General features: G+C 51.5%; 2 protein-coding genes across 4 annotated transcripts in view; both read right to left on the bottom strand.

Moving 5' to 3' along the window:
• Nucleotides 1–8,865, bottom strand: part of CX3CL1 (C-X3-C motif chemokine ligand 1) — a 42,202-nt gene extending 33,337 nt beyond the window's left edge. The window contains exon 1 of one of the 3 annotated variants that reach the window (XR_016350490.1): nucleotides 1,766–4,131. Coding sequence is in view for 1 of the 3 variants with exons in the window: in XM_075940368.2 (XP_075796483.2) it covers nucleotides 8,579–8,810 (232 nt within the window). In the remaining 2 variants the exon portion in view is untranslated. Of the gene's footprint in view, nucleotides 1–1,765; nucleotides 4,132–8,578 lie in introns of those variants that run through there. The other 2 variants (XM_075940368.2, XM_075940369.2) reach the window with 2 other exon arrangements.
• A 3,664-nt stretch (nucleotides 8,866–12,529) lies between these two features.
• Nucleotides 12,530–15,397, bottom strand: CCL22 (C-C motif chemokine ligand 22). The gene is made up of 3 exons (XM_025186384.3): nucleotides 15,198–15,397; nucleotides 14,425–14,545; nucleotides 12,530–12,727 (listed from the first exon to the last, which is right to left on the bottom strand). Exons 1-3 carry the CDS (start codon nucleotides 15,265–15,267, stop codon nucleotides 12,637–12,639), a joined length of 282 nt encoding a protein of 93 aa, XP_025042169.2. The 5' UTR covers nucleotides 15,268–15,397; the 3' UTR covers nucleotides 12,530–12,636.
• Nucleotides 15,398–22,454: the final 7,057 nt, after the last annotated feature.

Genomic DNA, 22,454 nt, shown 5'->3' with positions numbered 1-22,454 from the left:
GGGAACGGTGCAAAGACAACACGTCTGGAGAACATCTATGAGTTTTCTCCTAACTATTGCCCGTGCCTAGCTATTCGCATGAGAGCTGTAGACACATCACAGGTAAGTTTTATGACATGGGATGTATCTAACCTACATGGCTCCATCGATGGAGTCATGTAGATTAGGCTGATCAGCAAAGGGAAATGAAGCCGCGATTTAAATAATCGTGGCTTCATTTAAATTTACATGGCTGCCGCGCTGAGATGACAAACAGCTGATCAGCTGTTTGTCGGCTCGTGCGCTAGTCTGGACGTTCCCCTGCCGACCTGAAAGCCGTTTATTGACCTCCCCATTATGCCTCGTAGGATGAGGTTTACCAGGGAGGTCGATAAAGGGCTTTCATGTCTACAGGGGAGCGCCCAGGCTGCCCTGATCTGCCGACAAAGAGCTGATCGGCAGAGTGGGGCAGCCATTTAAATTTAAATGAAGCTGCGATTATTCAAATCACAGCTTCATTTCCCTTTGCCAAACAAATAAATCTACATGTCTCCGTAGACAGAGCCATGTAGTCTAGACGCGCCCATGGTTACGGGAAACGTGATGCTGCAAAACAACTGTAAAAATAGCACCCCACTCACTATGGGCCAATTGGTGCCGTCCTTCCTTGCACTGGGGAGAGTTTATTCATGCAAACAACCCCATTGACCTCAATGAGCTACTTACCGGCTGTCCAATATAAACAGGGTTTCACAATCAAGCATTGTTTTTCACTGTGTGCTCTGGAGTTAGAGCCCTTATCGGCAAGTTCCTGTTTTATCTTAGGCTCTGCAGAGTCATGACAGAACGGAGGCGTTGGAATCTATTCTGGATCACATAGCATTGAAAGATTCCCCATGGGTCTGACTCAGCATGGCCCCTGGCAGTCAAGAGCAGGAGTGATTTCTACCATCTGGGGTCCAGGCCATCAGCATTTGATGTGTAACTGAACAAATCTGCTCTCAGGAGACAAGGTGGGTGAGGTGATACCTTGGGTTGGATCACCTGTTGATGAACAAGACGAGCTTACGCAGTGATCTTCTGCTGCTCTCAGATTGGAGGGTATAAAGTCCAAGCCCCTCAATATTACTCTTACAGAGTCACTCTTTAATCAAGCACTGCTCTTTGCCAGGTGTCAGGGCGGTTCCCCACTCTGACACTCTGAGTGCAGAAGGTGGGGGCCCGCAAGAGACCACAGATACCTTGCCTCTATAGGCTCTGCTTCCACAAACTCCCCAGAGTCACAAATTCACTGACTTTTGGAGGGGTAGCTCCTACCACCAAGTGAAACAAAAGAAAACCCCTTTCTCCTTGAACCCAGGCAGAAAACACTTGGACTTGTTCCCGGGGTTACCTCAAACTCCTTTACTACAAGAGAGAGTGAAAAACCAAGAGAAATCAAACCACAGTCTCTAGTAGCTGACCTCTTAGTCTGAGGCAGGCAGACACACATGCGCAGACAGACCTCCTGTTTCTTTCCAGGTCACAAGACTCAAGTCATTGCCTTAAAAAAGGTGATTTTATTAACAAAACAAAAAGCTGTATTTGAGAAAGCATCCTTGGATTCTAGGTCTTACAGAGAAACTGAGTAAAACAAATGGAAACACAGAGGAAATCTCTGGGTATGCTCTTAGATAGTGGATGGGGGAGGGAAGGCAGAGACTCACACAGACACATTTAACCAAACAACCAAAATAAAGAAAAATACCCTGATTGCGATTAAACATACATTCCTCTCTGTACTCACAATCTGTGCTGATCTGTACTTCAAGGCCCAGTTCACTCCCATCCCCAATATTCCTTGTACGCACGGTAATTCTGATTGCTGCATCTCCTCCCTCCAGCCCTTACCTGAGAACTCACACAAGACAAAAGCAGCAGGATTTTACATTTCAGCACTGTGTCCCCATTGGTTCTTCTGGCTCCCTGCCAACACCCTTGATAGCTACCTGAGCTTAACCCTTTAGTCACTGGTGCTGGCCAGTACTCCTCCTATTCATCATACCAGGTAAAACAAAATCCCTTGTTTGGATTGACATGTTATCCATGGTCCTTGTAGATCAATAACAATCATTGCTTCCTCCCAGTAACTTCCGTATGGTATTTTTTTCTGGAGTTCTCTATCCATGACTGTGAATTAGGCCTTGTCTACGCTAAGTCTCCCCTCTTCCCCCCGTCGATCTAATTTAAATGACTTCAGCATGTAAATAGTGTCAATGAAGCTGCTGCATTTACTGCAGCATCTTGGGTGCAGCAAGGTTGGTGGGGGATGCTCTCCTGTCAATTCTGGCTACTCTTCTCGTCCTGGTACAGTACCCAGAGTTGACAGGAGCGCTCAGAGGTCAACTTATTGAATCTAAGCAGACACAATAAATCGACTGCCTGTGGATCCATCGCTGCAGCATCGATCTGCTGCGTAGTAGAGACAAGCCGTGAGTTAATGAATTACACACTACTCCAAACAGCCAAAGGGCGAGGGGGCTGGTTTCTTCCATTTCAGGGAAGTTACACAAATATTTGCTGTGGTAAGTAAAAGTACAAAGGAGGCATCAAACAGTCGACAGCCAGGGCCACGTGCTGTGGCCTCAGAGAGCAGTGCTCAGAGTAACCCTTTGGCAATGGAGACACTCACAGAGTGAAGTGTTTTTCCACAGGAACTAGGTGGGGGGAGGGCAGAATATGGCCAATGAGTACGGTGGCCATATATCCTGGAAAATCCAGGACAGTCCCTAATTTCAATCCCCTGTCCCGGTGTCCCCGCAAACACTGAAAATGTCCCAGAAACAGCAGCCCTGCTAGTAGCAGCTGTGCACTGCTATTTCCCCTCCCCCTCCGCCTCCCAGGGCAACTCAGGTGTGCAGGGACCTCCCTAAAGGGTTTTCCCGCTGCTCTGGAACCCAGCCAACAGGAGCGGTGGGAGCGGTGCCTGACCTCTGGCCCTCTGCTCTGCGGGCAGGTAGTCTGGGAGCCGCACGGGTAAAGCAGCAGCATGTAAGCGGCCACCTTCCCCTCACAGCCCCTCCACGAGAGCCCGCTGCCCCTCTGCCCGTTACACTTAGTAAGAGCCACGCGAGGTCTCTCAGCTTTAAAAGGAAGAGACGGCGCCAGCTGAGCTGGAAATCAGCTGATTCCCGGCTCTGCGCTGAGCGCTGGCTCTGCCCTGCGGCTCTAACAGTGCGGTCCAGGGTCCACGGCTTGAGCTCAGCTCCCCCCTCCCCCGCTGGGATAGTGGTGGCTGGAGCGGGCCTATTTCGGCTCTTGGCACTGGGCCGGGATCAGGCGCCTGATGCAGCGGGAGGTTGGGCCGAGCTGCGGCTCTGAGCAGTACTGCAGGCAGCAAGAGGCAGCGCTCACCCCTCCAAGGGGGGCATTGCAGGCTGGGCACCCCACACCTGCCCACGCAGGGAGCTAGTGGGCGCCGGGTCCCCGCTGGGGCGGGAGCTGAGGGGGCTGTGTGGGCTGCCCGCGTGCGGGACTTGGCTCCCAGGGGGCTCCCGCGGCACCTTCTCTGGAGACTTGTGCCAGCAGTGGGCAAGTAAAGCCTGAGCCCGGCCGGCCTGCAGTGGCTGCAGTGCAGGGCCCTCGCAGCCGGGCTGCCGCAGACTTGACATGGGAGGAGCAGCTGCCGTGTGCATGGGCTCCACACAGGCGCATGGGGGAGCCTGGCCTGGGTTCCAGCACAGGGCATTTCCCCCATGCACGTGGCCACGCCGGGCACCCCACCCCCTCGCTGGGCCCTGCCGGCTCCTGGCTGAGCGGCTGAGACTGCAAATCACCACATCTTCCCTGCTCCTCCCGCAGCCTCCTTCTGGGATGATCACTGCGAGGCCGGGGTCATTTCTTACTGACGAGCGCACGGAGCTGCTCGTCTGCCACTCTCCGTGAGCGGGTCTGGCAGGGCAGCCTGGGGCTTTCTTCACAAGCCCCCTCCCCACCCCCACCAGTGCACCCTCCGAGAAGGGAGCTGGAGCTGGTGCTCTCGCCAGTGTGGGGGAGGAAGGGAAGGCTGAGCTCCCCACCCCCACCCTGCTGGGTGATGCGCTGGCTGCAGGCTTTCCCTGCTGCTGCCATGGGCCAGCCAATGGTAGCATCAGGGGCGCAAAGCCAGGTAAGTGTCCCCCCTCACACTCCAATCCCCGTCACTCACCTTCCCTCCCTCCCCCCCACCCAAGACCTCGCACCGCCAGCTTGCTCCTACATCCTCCCTTCTGGACAGACACCCTCCCCAAAACCCCTCCTGCATCTTTCCTTGCTCCTGCACCTCCCCCGGCCAGACACCTAACCCCACCCTGCTCCTGCATCCACCAGAAAAGTAAATCTGGCCTACGGGAAGCCCTGAACCTCAGTCCTGTGTCCCTTCCATTCACTCCGTGGAGCGGGAATGCCAGAGGAGTGAGGGGGCCACACCGGTGGCGGTTAGCAGCTTTTGGAGTGGTTTTGTTTCTCGCTTGTGTGGTCCCCAACTGATTTTTCCCTGGGCCAGTGGCCCCCAGCCCAAAAACGTCTCCCCAGCCCTGCCATAAATAAAGAAACCATTGAAACCCTTTGTGATTCATGTGTCCCTATTTTGGGTTCAGAGAATATGGTCACCATACCCATGAGGTCCATCTACAGTGGAATGAGAGACTGTGCCACTGGCCTGCAGCAGGTGATTCAGGCTCAGGCTACAAGGCTAAAACCTGCATTGGACTGGAGCCCAGGTTCTGGGACTCTGCCTCCTGGTGGGGTCCCACAGCTCAGACTCCAGCCTGAGCCAGCTGTGGGTGTTTACTGGCCGTGCACACACGGACCTGGAATTTCCGTCCCGACAGCAATATACAGACAGGGAGGGGCGAGGTGATTGGAACGGGGAAATGACTCAGAGGGGTTGGGCTGTTTGCTCTCAACAGGTATCTGAGGGTTGGCTGAGCCTTGCTCTGTAGCCGCTCTGCAGCCTTTAGGGCTCAGTGGTTAGCTCCAGGTGTGATGCTGTGTGAGTAAAGCTGGCCAGCTGTCTCATTATTGCTACCACAAGAGTGGAAAGTCTTGCCCAGAGGTGCTAATGGAACAGTGATTTGCTAAGTATGGAAGCTTCAGGAGTTAATCTGTTACAGAAAAAAATAACAAATGGTCTGGTAGCACTTTATAGACTAACAAACCATGTAGATGGGATCATGAGCTTTCATGGGCACAGCCCCCTTCTTCAGATGACCAGAGTTATGAGTTTGCACACCCAAAATAAATAGGAGGGGGAAGAAGAGGGGGGAGGGGAAAAAAAGAAGGGGGTGGCCTTGGGAGAAAAGCCTATTCTTGCTTACAGACAGCACCCCAACCTGAAACAAATTCTTTCTGGTAACCAAGCCACACAATCACAGCATAAGCCTCCAGGAATCCAGCCCTGCAATTAAAAATGATACCAACTCTGACCACATATCTATACTGGCGAATACATCACTGGAGCCAATAACATAGGCTACCAAATCAAAAGGTCATTTGACGGCACATCCAGTAATTTGATCTATGCCATCAAATGCCAGGAGTGCCCCACTGCTTTATATATTGGAGAAACTGGACAGTCTCTGCGAGAAAGACTCAATGGACACCAATCAGATATACGGAAAGGAAACATACAGAAACTTTAATCTTCCGAATCACTGTTTGAAAGATCTTCAAGTAGCTGTCTTGTCACAAACCAGTTCTACTAGCCAGATCCACAAGGAAGCATTGGAATTAGAGTTCATCCACAAATTCAATTCACATGCTAATGGACTCAATCATGATGAAAGTTGGTTGGGACACGACTAACTTAACAGCCATTGAAAGTGCAAACAGCTCTTTGTGTAGACTCTTAGGTCAGGAAGGATACTATCAATTGACTTTGATTCTTATCTGCTTCGTTTTAACTACCCAATCTTCAGATACTTACTGATTCCCTCTAGCTCCCTGTCTCCCACCCACCCCCCTTCTTTTTCTTTCCCTCCCCCCCCCCCTTCCTCTCTCCTATTTATTTTGGGTGTGCACATCCTAAACTCATAACTCTGGTCATCTGAAGAAGGGGGCTGTGCCCATGAAAGCTACACGGTATGCCGGCTCGGAGCCAGGGGCTTCCTCCCTGGGGTCATTGCAGCATGTTATGGCTCAAAGCTGTGGGAATCAGACTCTCAGTTATTCTTCTTCCCTTAAATAGAAACAGGAAGGACTCAGATCTCACGTCTGAACCTTCTCCTGCCCAGCACTTTCTGAGAAATGTGGATCTCACTCTACGCCGACCCCCATCTTTGCCATGGGCCAAGCAAAAACCCTGGCTCTGAAATCCCACAGCATTGGACAAGTTCTTAGCCTGGCCCACATCCCAGCTTGGCAGCTTACGCCTCTCTCTGACGAAGAGAGTCAGAGACACACGGGACGCTCTTACTGCTGCCAGCTGGCCCTCCACAGCTTCCTTACGACCAAGAACAAAGCAAGAGGAGCAGAAGTTGTATCATGAAAAGGGAGCAGATTAAAACAATGGAAAACCCAATGCAGTTAAAGCAAAATAAAACCCAATGCACATCCACATCGGCCAGACCAAACCTTCTAGAAAAGGCCTGCACAAGTGACTAGAACATGAAAACCTCTCTCTAGGGTTTTTGAACCATTTTATGGAATTTAATAGTAGACTTCTGTAGGATGGTTCATTCTCCAGGTTCCCGGGCTGGAGGTCAGGACCACCCTGCCTTGCACAGGCCCTATTGCTAGATGGGGTCCCAGTTAGTTGGGTGGGGAGCTCTTGGGATGGAAAAGAGGATAGCTCAGAATCATGGGTTTAGATAAGCCTCTCTGTCAACTCCTCCATAGAGCCCATAAAGCATGGGCAGGCAATATATGGCCCGTGGGCCAGACCCAGCCCTCCAAGCCACTAGATCTGGCCCACAGACCAACAGGGACATTGGGTAGACTCCTGCCTGCATCCCAATTCACTACCCCAGCTCCCTTCTGAACCCAACCTCTGCCCCAGACCCATAACCCTCCATAGAGACGTGCAGCCCACGACTACTTACCCAACTCTTGTCATGGCCCCCATTAAAAATTATTGCCCACCCCTCTCATAAAGTGACTCATTAGTGAAATGCCTCTACAAGGAGTATCACAGAGATCCCTGCTACTTCTAGCAGGACACAGCTTTTGCAATCCTAAGAAGACCAGGGAAAGCATAGTCTAAATTGTGCCGTTCTATGCAGCCAAGGGCTCTAAATGCCCTGTTGTTTCTCAGTCTCCAAACCTGCTCTTCCATGGGGCCCCACAGTAAAAATTCAGCCTCCTTTCCTACTGACCCTTTTACAGTTCTATAGCTCCCTGCTGGCTTCAGCCTGATTCATTTCTGTGGAGTGGCCCACCACGGAGAGGGGCAGACAAGTATGCACACTCCCTCGATGTCTTATAAACTAGACTCATACCCACATTCAGATGTCACCAGCCTCTTGCAATTTCCTTATGCCGATAATGGGGCACATTTTCACCACCTGGGCTGCACAAGTGCAAGCACTTACCACGAGCATGTGCTCATGCACCATAGGTGTGCACACAACTGCAGTAACTAAATTCACAGAGGATCAGTTATCCCTAATTACATGTGCACATGGGTGCATGCTATTTGGACAGCCATATGCACACACTTTCTGGCTTAGAATACAGCTGAATATCTAGCTCTGTTGATCAACAATGTTTTTAAGCATCTGTTTATCATTATAGTCCTTTCATATGTTTTCTTTTTGTCTGCCTCTGGGTGTATATCTGTTATATGCTGTGTGTGTGACTCTGGGTGAATATCTGATATATGCTGTGTGTGTGACTCTGGGTGTATATCTGACACCCAGGCTATGTCTGGACTGCAGGCTTCTTTCGGAAGTAACTTTTCCGAAAGAGATCTTCCGAAAAAACTTCTTCTGAAAGAGAGTGTTCACAGTGCAAAAGCCATCGAAAAAGCGATCTGCTTTATTGAAAGATAGCATCCACACACAATGGATACTATCTCGCATTTAAGCTGTGATTACTATGGACAGAGTGGCCACCAGGGCACCTGTGCTTTTTCCTCTTTCCTCTTCTCATCCACACACTCCTTCACTCATCCAGAACTCCCTCTTCCCCATCCACACACATCTTTTTCCAAAAGAGCTCTTTTGGAAAAAGGCTTCTTCCTCGCAGAAAGAGGATTACCAACGCTGGAAAAAAAACCCCTGTTCTTTCTATTGACTTTCTAAAGAACGCGATTGCAGTGTGGACATTACTCAGGTTTTGTTGGAAAAACAGCCATTTTTCCAACAAAACGCTGTAGCGTAGGCATACCCCCAGAGTGTGTGTCTGTCTGATTCTGAAACTCTCTTGTTCCCTTTCCTGACTAGCAAACAGACTAGCACCCTGGCTTGTTGGATTTCTTTGCTGGACAGGTTATTCCACATGCTCTGAACACTGGGCTGTTCCTTTCTGAAAGGAATCTGTTTCTGAAATGACACTCCAAAGCAGCCTCACAGCACTTACCCACCACCCCAGGAAACCTGCCCTTTCCTTCAGCACTTTCTACTTCAAAGCAGCTCCAGCTCACCTTCAACGCCGCAGTCCAAATTGCAGGTTGCCACCAGGGCTAACAGCACAAGAGAAGCAACAGACGTGCCCTTCATTTTCTGCCGATCAGGAGCCGGTGGGAGCAATACAGAGACTGTTAAGCAGAGCGATTTCTCAATAATATGCTTGGCACCCTCCCTGGTCGTTCCTAACAGAACAGCAGCATTCCAAGGACTAGAGGCAGCCTGCAGCTCCCAGCCTTTATTGCACATGTGGTTTCAATTTTCATTGTGTGGGTGTACGGGCTGTATTTACCACCCCCGTGCCTGTCCCGTGACAAAGTGAGGTGGGAAAAACCAGGGCTGGGAATGGATGTCGGCAGCAGGCCAGAAGGCGCGTGGAATTCCCCAATGTATCAATTATCTGCTAAACCTTTTCCTTGCACTGCCGGGAGCAGGGAACCATGAAAACGGAAGTTGCTGGTTGAGTGAGGGGAAAATAGCTGGTATCAAATGCCAGGGCTCCATTGGAGCATGAAGAAGCAGAGTGAATTTATAACTGGCCTTGTGGCCCTGTGCAACTCTTCCTAGATCTCTGCACGCTACCCTCATTTCCAATTTCAGCTGAAAACAAATTGTTTCTCACTAGCTTCCTCTGTTCTCTCCAAGGAGGTTGTGGGTGAAATCCCCATCACTGGAGGTTTGAAAGGACAGGCTGGGCAACCTGCTGTCAAGGATGCTCTAGGTCAGGTTTGCTTCTGCCTGGAAGGGGTTTGCTGATCGCTCAGGGTACATCTACACAGCAAGGCTAAAGTAGAATTGCGTCGCTCCGTGGTCACCAACCCATCAATGGCAATCTACTGGTCGATCTTGTGGGCCTGACCAGTCGATCGTGAGGCTTGTGGGGGGCCCCCCCTCACTGCCCCCACCCCCCCAAGAGGAATGCCGTGCTAATGCTACCTCCAGGAACAATGGAGGGAGCGCGGGCTTCCAGCGGGGTGGGGAGAGTTCTGCACTGGTACCGGAAGTGCGCGAGCTGCTCTTCCTTCCCCTTGAACAGCCAGCGCGGTACCTAAAATGCTGGTCCATCACGTGCTAGGGAGGGGAGGAGTAAGGCGCCAACTTCCCAAGCGGTTGCGGTTGGCGTGGTCTGGGACACCCCCCCCCCCTCCCACAGGCAGGCAGCAGGGGAATAAAGTCTCCAGCGCGCCCGCTGGAGCCGGCACGGTCCAGGTCTCCCCCTCCCCCCATTCCCAGCCCGCATAGGAAGGCATCGGGCACATGACGAACCCGGGTTTCAGGTACCATGTTACTGTTTAGGGCTCGGGGGAGCAGCCCACGCACTTCCTGGGCTTTGGCCTGCAGCTGCAGGATTCCCAGGTACTGGTCTCTGTCCCCTCCGCCTGCTCAGACCCCCACAAGTACCCTGCCCCGCCACCCACCAGCACACTGTCCTCTGCCCCAGCCCTTGCCCTGGCACCCACTGGCCCCCTGTCCCTTGCCCCAGCACCCATTGGTACCCTACCCCAGCACCCTGTCCCATGCCCCAGCACCCCTTGGCACCCTACCCAGCACCCTGTCCCAGTACCCCCTGGCACTCTTCCCCAATACCACATCCCCTACACCCACCAGCACAGTCGGGGCCACATTAGTGAGGCTTGTGGGGGTTTTGGAGGAGTTTTTATTTTGCATCTCACTTGTGTGGCCCCAACTGACTTTTCTGTGGGTCAGTGACCCCTGACTCAAAACAGGTCCCCTGCCCTTCTCAGAAATAAAGACAATGCAGAAACTTCTTGTGTTTGACATTGTATATTATTTTAAAATGAAGCCTGGACAACAAACCCCCAACTGGGGCCAAGCCCACATCTGGCCACAGCATCATAACACTCCTGCACTCCCTTTTCCCCCAGACCCTACATCTGAGATATCCCAGAAAAACTCTTCTGCATCCAGGGACGCGTTTGTTGTTCTGCTTCTTTTAGTGGAAGAGCAAACTTGCTCTTTCGGTCACCCCTATACTCCTCATTCCACAAGGAATAAGGGGTCTTCCAAAAGAAGGGTTTTTTCTGACATTTGGTCCAGTCTAGACAGGCCAAATGTTAGAAAAACCTCTTCCTACAGAAGAATTGGGGGAAAAAAGCAACAGTATAAGGGTTGGGGATAGCAAGTGATGGAGAGGAGGAGACTAGAGAGGAAGGGGCGGGGCTTTGAGGAAGGGGCGGGGCGGTACATCTTGGCTTGTTCTGTCATTTAAAAAGTGATCTTGGGTGTAAAAAGGTTGGAGACCACTGGCGTAGCTGAAGTCGAACTAGCTTAATTCAGTTTTTGAGGCTGTTTACGCAGCAGGATGTCGAAGGAAGAACACTCTTCCTCCAACTCCCCTTACTCCTCATGAAATGAGGGTTACAGTAAGAAGTCCTCCAGCTCAACATTATTTCGAAATAACGGCTTGCAGTGTAGACGCGTGCTGTGTTATTTCCGAATAACGCTGCTGTGTAGACATAGCCTCAGAAGGCCCTGTCCAGCCCTACACTGCTGGGGTTCCATGGTCTCCCTGGATAAAGTGCAAAGCAAAGTCCTTCTGAAGCGACAGACTGAAGCACACCGTGCCCGTCAGGCTCAATGCAATGTCTGTAGATCTGAGGAGCCTGGCTAGACAGTTGTGGTGTCAGAGGCCTGGGCGCTGAAAGCTTGCCACACGGCAGTGGAAACCTCAGCGCTGCTGCTGTGATTTGTTGCTATGGGAGGCCGCAAACAGTAACCTCGGGCGTGTGGTCGAGCAGCCCGTCCACACTGTGGTTATCACCGAGGCTGGGATGAGGGAAGAGGGGCGCTTTAGTTTTACAAACGTTATCTAATGTCTGCTCCAGAAATCATCTGCTAACAGCTCTCTAGTACCAGCCTAGTGACAGACACCCCACAGGCCAGGCAGGAGGTGGCCCTGGGCTCCAGTGAAACCCCCAAATGTCATCTGACAGCCGGCTACCCTACCAGCTCTCCCTACAGCAGAGCCTGGTGTGCACCCCCTCGGGGCTCTCTTGTCCTGAGGCAGACTCATAAACCAAGGTGCTATCAAGCCCCATGACCCGTTCAGCAAGGGGACGTTGTGCTCGATTCAAGAGAGACGCTGGGTCTTCACCAAACCCCTGGAAATGAATCCAGGGTTCGGGTCAGAGTTTGCTGCTTTATCTGTAATGCTCAGGCTCAGCTGAGCCCCCCTTCCAAACTCTGGGGAGCTCTGGGTAGGCTCCCAATTTCAGGCACCAGCATTTTGAGTGTTCAGAGGCAGAGTGATGAGAGGCAGGAGGAAGACCAGACCCAGATGCAGGTCATGTGAACAAGTGTGTGTCACCCCACAGCTGGAGCCAGTTATTCGCCCCCTCTTCCAGGCAGCCTCAGAGGAGAAGCCCTTGGCTCTGCTAGCACAGGAGCACTGAACAAACTCTATGGAGAGATGGCCCTTCCACACCTGCCATGCAGGGCTGGCCCACAACGTTTTGGCACTTCAGGCGGGGAACTCAAATGAGGCCCCCATGCTCCCTTTTCTTCTGCCTGCCTGTTATGTCTCTTGTGCCCCCCTTCCTCCAGCACAGCACTCCAGCATCTCTGTGCATCTAGAGCAGAGAGAACACATCTGCACCAGCCGCAGACAGTTTTCTACACTCTGGGTCCTACTCTGCCCACAGTCTGGCACCTGAGGAGACCGCTTCAGTTTGCCTCATGGTAAGGCCAGCCCTGCTGCCATGCTGGAGCTTGGATTGCTGCCAGGCATGCTGTCCTATGGAGACTGCCTCTCCGCCTCCAACACACTTCACCGGTGCAAAGAGGCAACTGAACGCGTCTCCTCAGTGGGCTACAGACCCTCCCAGAAGTCACATGACCCACCAATGTCGAACAATCCCTTGGGAAGGACAAACCTGACAACGACTGAACCGTGCCGAGTCCCACCATGACACGACACAGCTGGTGCCAATAAATTAAAGATTTAATCCCTTTCAGAGTAATAGGCATTTTACATAAATAGAGCAGAGCCAGCTGGCCCTGGGAGGCAGAAAAGAGACGAGGGGAGCGCAGGCCTGTGGCAGTCCGCTGTCCCAAACTACTTCTTTTTCTCCAGGCGCCGTATTGCATTTTGCACCCACTTGGCCTGTGGATCAGCACAGATTTCCGTGTTCCGGAGAGTCACAAACCTGCAGTGTTGGAACATCAGAAAGCTCAGTTATTAACTGCAGAGAGAGCGTGCACAGGAGTCAGCTCTCCAAAGGGAGCACGCTGGCACGACTCCCACAAAATTCAGCTAATACCCCAGAAAGGAAAGAGGAGAATGAATCACTCAGCTTTGCTGCCAGGCTTTGCAGTACTAGTTGTGCTGCTCGGGGCATACTGGTCTGAGGCAGCTTTGGAGGTTTTTTTTGCCTCATGTACCTGGTACACTCAACAGCTGTGAGCTGCCTAGTGTCTGACAGAAGACTGAAGGAGGAGAACTTCCCCAGCTACTAGCAGGTAACATTAAAATACTTTGTGTTTCTATAGCACCTTTCACCTTTCAAATCACACTTCAATCTACACCTGTGAGGTAGTTACAGCTGGGTAAACTGAGGCAGGGAAAGGCTAAGGGACGTTGCCCACAGCTAGTGCAGTGTTTCTTCATCCCAAACCGGTAGGCGATAGTTTGACAAATTATTAGTTGTGCCATTCTACAGCGCATGCAGCTCCCTCCTGTCCCAACATGCTGCATGAGCTGTAACTGTGCTCCTCTACCGCAGGACTGCAGCGGCCGTGTTCAGCTCCCTGCACAATTGTTCGGGAAAGGAAGAAGAGCATCGTCGTAGGGACTGAGTCTCCTCTCCAAGACACGGGGGTAAATTAGGGGTAACAGCATTAGAGGCTGTGGAGTCATGTGTACGGGAAAACCTTTGTGTCCGAGTGAAATTACCCAATTGGTTTAGGCCGGCAGACTGAGCTGGTTCACACTGACGTCTGTCTGGGGTGCAGTGGCTAACACCCACAGGGGGTCAGCACCTTAGCTACACTCAAGACCTTCAGCCTGCTCTGAAATGAAACCTTAGGAGGAAGCCAAGAAGAATCTAACCCACAGGAAAGGCTGCTGAAGAGACAACGCCCTGTTCTATCTTTGCCACAACCCCCATTGCACAGCACTGTGTACTGGGACAGTGCCTTAGAAATAGACATGGATGGAGATTAGGGCATTAGCATGGCTTGAATTCCCTGCTCTGCTGTATGTAAAGCTTTCATGTAAACTGCAATTTGTGGGCTGCTATTTAAACAGTGTCTTAATGACTGAGACAATGCAAGGTGTGGTTACACCAAGTGCCTCCAAGGTTCAAGGCATATCGCAGTGGGTGAATCACCCAGCTGAAAGGTACAGGGATGTACAGTGCTGCACTGCCTGGAAAGTAAGAGCATTCCCGTAAAGTCTACTTCCATTCTGGTAACTAGCGTCATGGTCAGAGTGGTCATCAGCCAAAGCTCTCACTTTCTCCACAGCCTAAGAATTAATCAAGACCAGCTCTTGAGATATTTTCCATGAATTTTCATTTTATAATACAATTAATAAAATAATGTTCTGATTTACACTCAGGGCCTGATTCTTCTCTCAGCACACTGGTGTCACGCAGAAACGGCTCTGCTGAAATTAATTAGTGTAAATGAGGAGCAACTTCAGTGGAGTCATACGGCTCCAAAACCAGATAAGAGCAGAATCAGGCTCTTCATTGCTAAGCGCAATAGGCAATTGCAAGGCTAAGTGACCACGGTCTGTGAGACTTCCTCCTAACACTTACGAGAGCAGCATGTCCCTAGCACACGCCTATCCCCCCTCAGTTCCCACAGTGAAGCAAGCTCCGACTGACTGAAGGCTACTTACACCACAGCTGGCCTCCTACACCCCCAGGAGGTCCTGTAGAAATGCTTCAGGTTACGAAAACGAATAGGTAACTTAATGACGCTTGAACAGCAGGTTGTGTCTTCCAGGATCCCTTGTGGAGCTTTGGAGGAAAAGAAAACCAAATGAGAAACAGTTCCACACCCCTTACATCTTTCTAGTGTCCACGCCTTGATGTAGGAGGAAAAGGGCCCCTACTGCCTATTCTGTTCAACCACAGCAGTGGTGGGTGACTTGCAACTACGTAGCATCGAGAAGGAGCCCCCAAACAGCAGGTTAGGGAGCACCACATTGAACTTCCCTGGTAGAAAGTGTTTATCCCAGCATGCTTTGCTCTGCAAGAGGCTGAACACCCTGGCTATGCCCATCCTTCCTCCCTGCCCTGGGAGCTGCTAGAAGGGCGGCATAAGAGCTTGCTGGCCAGGGGTTCTCACATTTCATAGCACCATGACCCCTTCAGGCCACAAACATGATTACACAACCCCAGGAGCAGGGACTGGAGCCTCGGTGAGACGTCAGACTGATGCCCACGGTCTTCAGCTGCAGGGACGGACCTGTAATCTGAGTCCCAACCCACAGGTTGAGAACCGCTGGTCTGGGCCAGTACAACACTCGCTGGGGAGATCTGAGTCTCTTCCAGGCTAGTGAATCCGGCCCTGGAAGTATGAATCCAGCCCTCGCCCCCCAGCGGCACCTTCCACCCTCTCCTAGCTCTTTGCTGAAAAGGGTCGGCAATGCCGCACGGTCCCACTGACCAGCATAGATGGGCTGAAGAGAAAGGCCCAGGAGGAAAATGAGCAGAAGAGCCGTCGTCAGGCAGTTCATGATCCTGGGAGGTTTCTCTCCAGCTGGAGGACCCTGGGCCTGGGACGCTTTCCTCGATGGCCAGGCTGAACTGACAGCTTTGGGCAGAGCTGCGGGATTTAAACCTGTCCATGAAGTTGTGGAAATCACCCTCTCACCAGAGTTTGGAGAACTCTGACCAAAGCCAGCTTTCAGTAGAATCGCAGCCTTTCTTAGAAGCCAGGCCCTGCTTCAGTCTGTTAAGGAGTGAGTCACGGCCCTGACCGCCTTCCGGGGGGAGACTGAGAAGAGAAGAGCAGGTGGCAGTGCAGTGATAGGAGATTTCACCAACCCAGGATCAAAGGGGGGTTAGTGGAACCCAAAGTGCAGCCTTCTAGTGGACAAGCACCCCTGGAGCAGCAGTGGGGGACCTACGCCCCACAGGACAGATCCAGCCCACAAATCTCGGGGTTCCCCCCAGCATCGGTGCTTCAGCCCTGCCTCCTCACATGGCTGGAGCACCAGTGACAGCTCGCCACTGCCAGGGGAGAGCGCTGACCCTCGCGGGCCAGAGTCAGGCAAGCCGGGGCCAGATCCAGCCCATGGGGGAGGAAGCGGCTCCGCGCAGTCACTCCTCCTCCCCCCGCTGGGGAAACGGCAGCGCAGGGAAGCACTCGCTTGGAGGCTTTTCCCCCGCCACTTGACTGGCTGTAATCATGGCCAATAGGAGCAGCAGGGGGCGGTGCCTGGGAGCAGTGGGGGGCAGGGAGCCACATGTATCTCCAGAGAGCTGTGAATGTAAGAGCCCCCTCTCACCCAGACCCGGTACCCCCAGCCCACTCCTGCACTTGGCCACCTTCCCGGAGCCCCCAACCAATGTTCCCTCGCATTTCCCATGCACGAGTGGAATGCATTTTGTTCTGTGCACTGAGGCATGGGTGGACGTGCACCACCAATAGAAACACATGCTCCCAGCTAGGGCAGGCTGTGGGTGCTCTGTTAACCAGACGTTTGTTAGTTCGAATTAACTTTGTAGTGTAGACATACCCCTACTCGGCTCCTGCACCCTCTGGGGCATAGCAAGGGGGGTAGTTGCCCCCGGGCGCCACATTAGGGCGAGTGCAGGGAGAAAGGCACGACAGGTCTGGGACTACCTGGCCCCGCCACAACAGCCGTGGCCATGTCAGACCCGCCCGCGCTGTTCTCCCTGCACTCGCCCTAGTGTGGCACCTGGGGTAACTGTCCCCCCTCACTACGCCCCTGTGCACCCTACCTCCCACCCAGCCGCCCCACTCGTGGCCTGCTCCTGCACTCTCCCACCCACCCAAAACCTACATCTCAGGCACGCTTCCTGTCAGCCTCCCTCACACACTGAAACCCTCATTTTTGGCCCTATCCCAGAGCCTAAGGGGATCCACAAATTTTATTATCCCTGGTCCCCCTAGTCTCTGAGGCTGGTGTGTGAGGGGACTAAGGAAAGTGTCTTTTTTACTGCGTCTCAGTTGGGGGCCACAGTGAGGTTGGATGGTTGGTTGGTTGGTCGGTTTGCTTCTCACGTTTATGTGGTCCCTGACCCAAAAAAGCTTCCTCGCCCACAGAGAGAACCGACTCTGCCCCAGCAGAAGAATCCTCAGAGCCCTCCTCAGAAGCCAAGGCACCATTTCAGCAGCCAAAGGGCTGAGGGCATCCTCCCCAGGTGCAGCCAGACTCTCTCTCTGCCTGTGTGTTATGACATTAGCCTGCTTAGACATGGCTAAAATGTTATTACCTGTTAAAATATCAGCAGGCAGCACATTTCTGATACCTGTGATACTAGTTCCTTAACATCCACCCACTCAGCGCAGATGTCAGCCGGGGCACAGCCACAGAAACCTCAGTCAAAGAAAAAATATCTCGGCTTTTCCCAGGTGGCCTCCCCTCTTCTCTTTCCCAACTTCCCTTAGCCAAAGTGACTCATTGCCCTCCTCTGTGCAGCCAATGCTATTCACCCTAGCACACGCGCCGCATTCTTCACCGCCGTCCCAGAACTCAGGCCTGATATTGTTTATGAGGCCCTTCTCCTCCTCTCTAATTTCCTCTGGGATCACATAATCACTCCCATAATCCTATAATTTGCTCAGGGACTGTGGGTGCAGAGTGTGGGGTGACCTGAATTTAGAGTAAATTTGGTTTGACAAGGCCAGGAGCCCCACACAGTGAGGGCAAAAATTCAGGCTCCCTTGAGGTGGTTTAACAAAATTGGGGTTTGGTTTGTTCCTAGGCCCCCTCCTCCCTCTTAACCTGTGAAACAGAAGCATGTCCCCTTGTGCCCCCTTGAGCTCTTGAATGTTGCTGTCCCAAAAACGGTGGGAGGTTTTCTTTGTCATAAGTGCCCACTTGTTACCTCATCAGTGATTGGCCACAATTACTGTACTTGTGCCAACAGATCAAAGGTTTTGTTTTTTCATACTTACCCTCACCACCTGCCCCTCGCACCCATGTTTGCATAACATCACACATGTGAAGCACGTATTCACGAGTGACACTGTCAGACATTTTAAGATTTCTCTACTTCCGATGACGGGAATCATAAACCTTTTCTTTGAACGTCTGTTACAGCTTAGCATCACCCTCCTCCACTTGCCTCACCTTCCCAGTTAATCTGGTCAAGAGGACAGGCATCCACTTCTCCTCTGGGGTCTTATGGATCCTACACAGGCTCTCAAAGGTGGGGAGAAATGTTTCTATGCAGCTACTTTCTTGATAAAATGGGCAGGCTCTCTCCTGCCTCTGGCGCCTTTGGCAGCTGAGCCTGTTCTCTTTCTGCTCACGTGCTTAGTGCCACAATGTGTGAGTTCTCTCCGCCATTGCTAATTGTTCCATGCATCTGCAGTGAGGTTTGGTCTCAATTTCGGCATTAGCGTCGCCTCTTTAGTAGTCTCTTTCCTCTGCCACCTCAGTTTCTGTCTTCTCCTTCAGCAGGAGCTCTGCTATCAGTCGCTGTGGCTCCCTTTCTCCCCAGACTGCCTGGTGCCTCAGCCAAACCAGCTTCACTGCAACAGTCATTGGGTGTTCAGTCCTTGTTCCTGGGTCAAAGTCTACGAGCACAGCTCTCAGAGCTTGAGTTAAGGCTTTTTTTACCGGATATTCCCCTATTTGTAAATAATTTCTCAAGGCCTTTGGGTCAAGATGCTCCTATCACCGTGATTCACTCACTGTGGCTAATCTTTAACCCATAAAAACGGGCACTGGGGTTATGATCAATACACCCAATTGACCAGCGGCATGTGAATCCTGCCATGTCTACACCGAGCGTCACGCTGTCTAGTGTGCGAGCGCCTACCTAAGGACAGATTGTCAGAAACAGGGCCGACCATCCCCCTCCCCCAGCTGGTGGTATGTTCTAGAATTAATTAAATCTCAACAAGGCACTAACAAATGGGAACTTCTAGATCCTGGTGCCAGTCTCCCCATGGAGCCCCAGCGAGTATGTCTACACACCTAGGCTGTGTCCACACTCAGGGGTTCTTTCGAAAAAAGTAGCCTTTTTTCGAAAGAACTTCCCCTGCATCCAGACTCAAGCCGCGTTCTTTCGAAATTATTTCGAAAGAACGCGGCTTTTCTTTCGATGGCGGTAAACCTCGTTTCACGAGGAAGAACGCCTTCCTTCGAAAGTTCTTCTTTCGAAGGAAGGCGTTCTTCAATGTAAAGAGGCTGTCTTCGAAAGAGAGCATCCAGACTCGCTGGGTGCTCTCTTTCGAAAAAGCGGATTTCCGCTATCGAAAGATCCGCCTGCAGTCTAGACGCGCTCTTTCGAAAGAGCCTCTTTCGAAAGATGCTTTCGAAAGAGGCTCTTTCGAAAGAAGCCTGCAGTCTAGACACACCCTTAGGGTTAGTGGGGCTCACGTCAGCTGACCTGTGTCAGGGAACCCTGGGTTTGAATGTCTACACTGATGTCCAACACTCAAGTCATCTGAAGAAGTGGGCTCTGCCCACGAAAGCTCATGATCCCATCTACACGGTTTGTTAGTCTTTAAAGTGCTACCAGACCAGTTGTTTTTTCAGAGCCATTGATGGGACTCCGATGCCCCTAAGGAGCAGAGAAGCACATAAACTGCCTAAGTTGCTCTTTCGGTGGCTGTCCCAGGAAAATGACAGCGTGTGAGATGCCTTTATGCTCAGCTACCCCCAAATCTCAGAACTGGGCTCTGCGCCTCGAGGCTGAGTCCCACGGGCAGGGAAATGCCCTCGTGCACTTGTTCTGATGGGAATCAGGACGTCAGTCTCCAGAGCTGTCTAACCATTCAAACAGAACGCGGCGACTGTTCATTTTCAGAACTGGCTGTTCGGCGAAGGGCTCGGTGTGGTTTGCTTTGCTCTGCTTTGACGTGTGACATAAAGTGGAAGTGTTCAGAGGAAGATCGCACACCCCAGTCTGGCTGCTGCTGACTGCAGAGCATTGGAGGGCAACCTCAGGACTTGGGGTGCAGTGAGCTCCAGGGTCCCCAGGGCTCCCTTACCGGCCACCAGCAGACCCTAGGATGCAGAAATAAGGGATCCCTGGGAGGCGGTAGGGATCTGAGTCAAGCCAGGGCCATACGTAGCCAGAAAGCAACAGGGCTCAGACCCTAGTTCCCAACGTAACATGGACTTGCTCCCTCCAGCCCTAAAGGGCCCTCAGTTCCTAGGCCCAAGCCCCAGCTCATCACAGTTTTGACACATACCAAAACTCATACAATGTTCCGGTTGTTTCCAGCGAGTCTGTCACTTTCCCCAGACCAATCTGTATCTTACGTCTCACACCAAAGACAACACCCATATCCAATGTCACGTTGCTGAATTGGAGGGAAGCAGCCAGGTCGCTGCTCCACCCCTAGGTGGGGGTGTTGGCCCCAGAAATTGGTATGGGGGGAGCCATGTGGGGTATTGAATGGGAGATTATTGCTTGTTGTTTTCTGATCCTGTGTACACTGTTTATGTGAGTATATAATGTCTGTGTGTGTAGATCTGTAATCTGTGTGGAAACTGAAGATTTCCCTGCATGTGGTTAAGCATTGGGCAGGGCCGAGCCTGTGGAGCCTGTGGACATGCTAATTACCTGTGGACAATGGTTCTCAATGGGCCAAAGACACACCCAAAGAATGGGGGCTGTCCTGAGAGCAGCCAGCAGGGAACACAGAGAGGCTGAGGACCAGGTGACCTGCTACATACTAGAAGAGGCCAGGAAGGAGTATAAAGAGGCCATGTGGTCGACGCCATTTGGTTCTCAGCTCAGCACTTCATCCCAGAGGCAGCACTGCAGGGATTGAAGACCCCGGAAGACCTGTGAACCCATCCTGATCGTAGGATGTGCAATAAGAACTTTTAAACCAGCAGCTGCAACACCTCTGCTAGAGCCTGCATCGAGAACTGGGAGATTCGGTGCATGTAACGTACTGTACTTTAATAACCTTACTCTCAGGCTTTTCTTTCTTGTGATAATAAACCTTTAGATATAGATTCTAAAGGATTGGCCCAGCGTGATTTGTGGGAAGGTCCAGAGGGTAAATTGACCAGGGATCTGTGGCTGGTTTCTTGGAACCGGACAGAACTTGTTCGGGGTAGGTGGGATTGGGTGCTAGGACCCCCCGCCTGTGTATGAGGCCCGGGGCCATCTGGGGCACGGATATTGCTGGGGTGTTGGAGGGGTTTTGCTCGGGAGGCTTCAGGCAGGTTGCTGAAGCGCTCTGTGAGACTGGTTTGTGGCCTGTGTGGAGAGGTCACCAGTCGGGGGCTGTAAGGAGCCCCGGATTTGAGCAATTCGCCCTGAGCGGACGCCCTCAGCTGTGCCCAGACACGGCCCGGTCCGTCACATCCAACCCTGTAATAAATTAGGAAAAGAAAGGAGAGCGCTATTCACAGGGTAACGCAAGCAAGCTCATACACACGAAGGAGTTGCAATCTGAATCCTAAGAGTGAAAGAGTTGTAGTCACCTGGCAACTCCAAGTGTCTTTCAGGGCAGACCCAGATAGTAACTGCCAGGGATTATTGGCTTCTGTTTAGTGTCTCTAGCCCTGGGAGAGTTCAAACAGAAAACTGTCCCGTGTCTTTTATTTCCTTCATTCCACTTCCAAGTCCAAAGGACCAGCTTGCTTGCAGGTAGGTTCCACACGGCCATTAACCAGTTCTTTGCAATGCCATGGTCCTTCATGGCCAATCTGATTTTGATTGTCCTTCTGGATGGGCAGACAGAAACACTCTTCCCAGCCGAGGTCAAGGGTCTAGTGTGGAATATGGACCTTACACGTGAGATTAATGCATGCAGCACTTTGCAAGCATTTCACAGGCTGTAAGCTCCAAATGCATTCTTATAAGGTGCGTTTTGAGCAGTGCTCCCACATAAGTGAACTGGTCTGATCTCCAGCTAGTTTGTCAGTGCTCAGACACGCTGGCACTTACTTTGATGGGTTCAACATCTTTCACCAAGACAATAATCTCCCATTGAATTTGGTTTCCCAAGAAATGAATGCTGCATTGCACTCCAGGTGTGTCAAATTAGCAAGCTAATACTTGTCTCTTCCAAGCTGCTCCTGTAATGATACACAAACAAGTCCATGACATTTCCTTCTTAGAATACTTGCTTGTTCTGGTCTCAGTGTATTCAAACTTAACCCTCTAAACCAGTGTTTCTCAATCTTTTTTTAATAAAGTACCCCCTTTTAAAAAAAATTATAAGTACCCCCAGTACCTACAGCTTTCAGACACAAAGCATTTTTTTCTACCATTGCAACACATTTGTTTAAACAACTTAATCATAGCTGGGCGGGCGATTAAAATGTTGGGTGTAAAAAGTACAAAAATAAGAAAGCGCTGTAAAACTTAAAACCAAAATTCAGTTTTCTCCCTATTTCACTTGTGCTGACGTACCCCCAGAATTCTCTCGAGTCCCCCTAAGGGTCCTCGTATCGCTGGTTGAGAATCACTGCTCTAAACGACCCTCCAAATCAGAGGCTCTTTTATTGCTTTCCGAGAAATCATCCCTGGATGGGCATCTGGTGTGACAGGAATCTGCAGTCCTTTCCAGAGAAGATGCTTTGCTAAGTAGGCATTGTCTTGGCCCTTTTCCATAGCGTCTCCTAGAGCTGCATTTTAGGAATGTGGAACAACAGCTAGTCATTCTGTGAAGCTCCCCATTTCTACTGAATTTAATCTAACTGACCTTTCAAACCAAAGAAAGGAAGGAACCCTCAGAAACAGAGCTTTCTTTTTC

The sequence above is a fragment of the Pelodiscus sinensis genome, chromosome 12, assembly GCF_052426305.1.
Source record: "Pelodiscus sinensis isolate ZL-2025 chromosome 12, ASM5242630v1, whole genome shotgun sequence".
NCBI classification, from domain to species: Eukaryota; Metazoa; Chordata; order Testudines; family Trionychidae; genus Pelodiscus; species Pelodiscus sinensis.
This window is presented reverse-complemented; position numbering and strand designations above follow the sequence as displayed.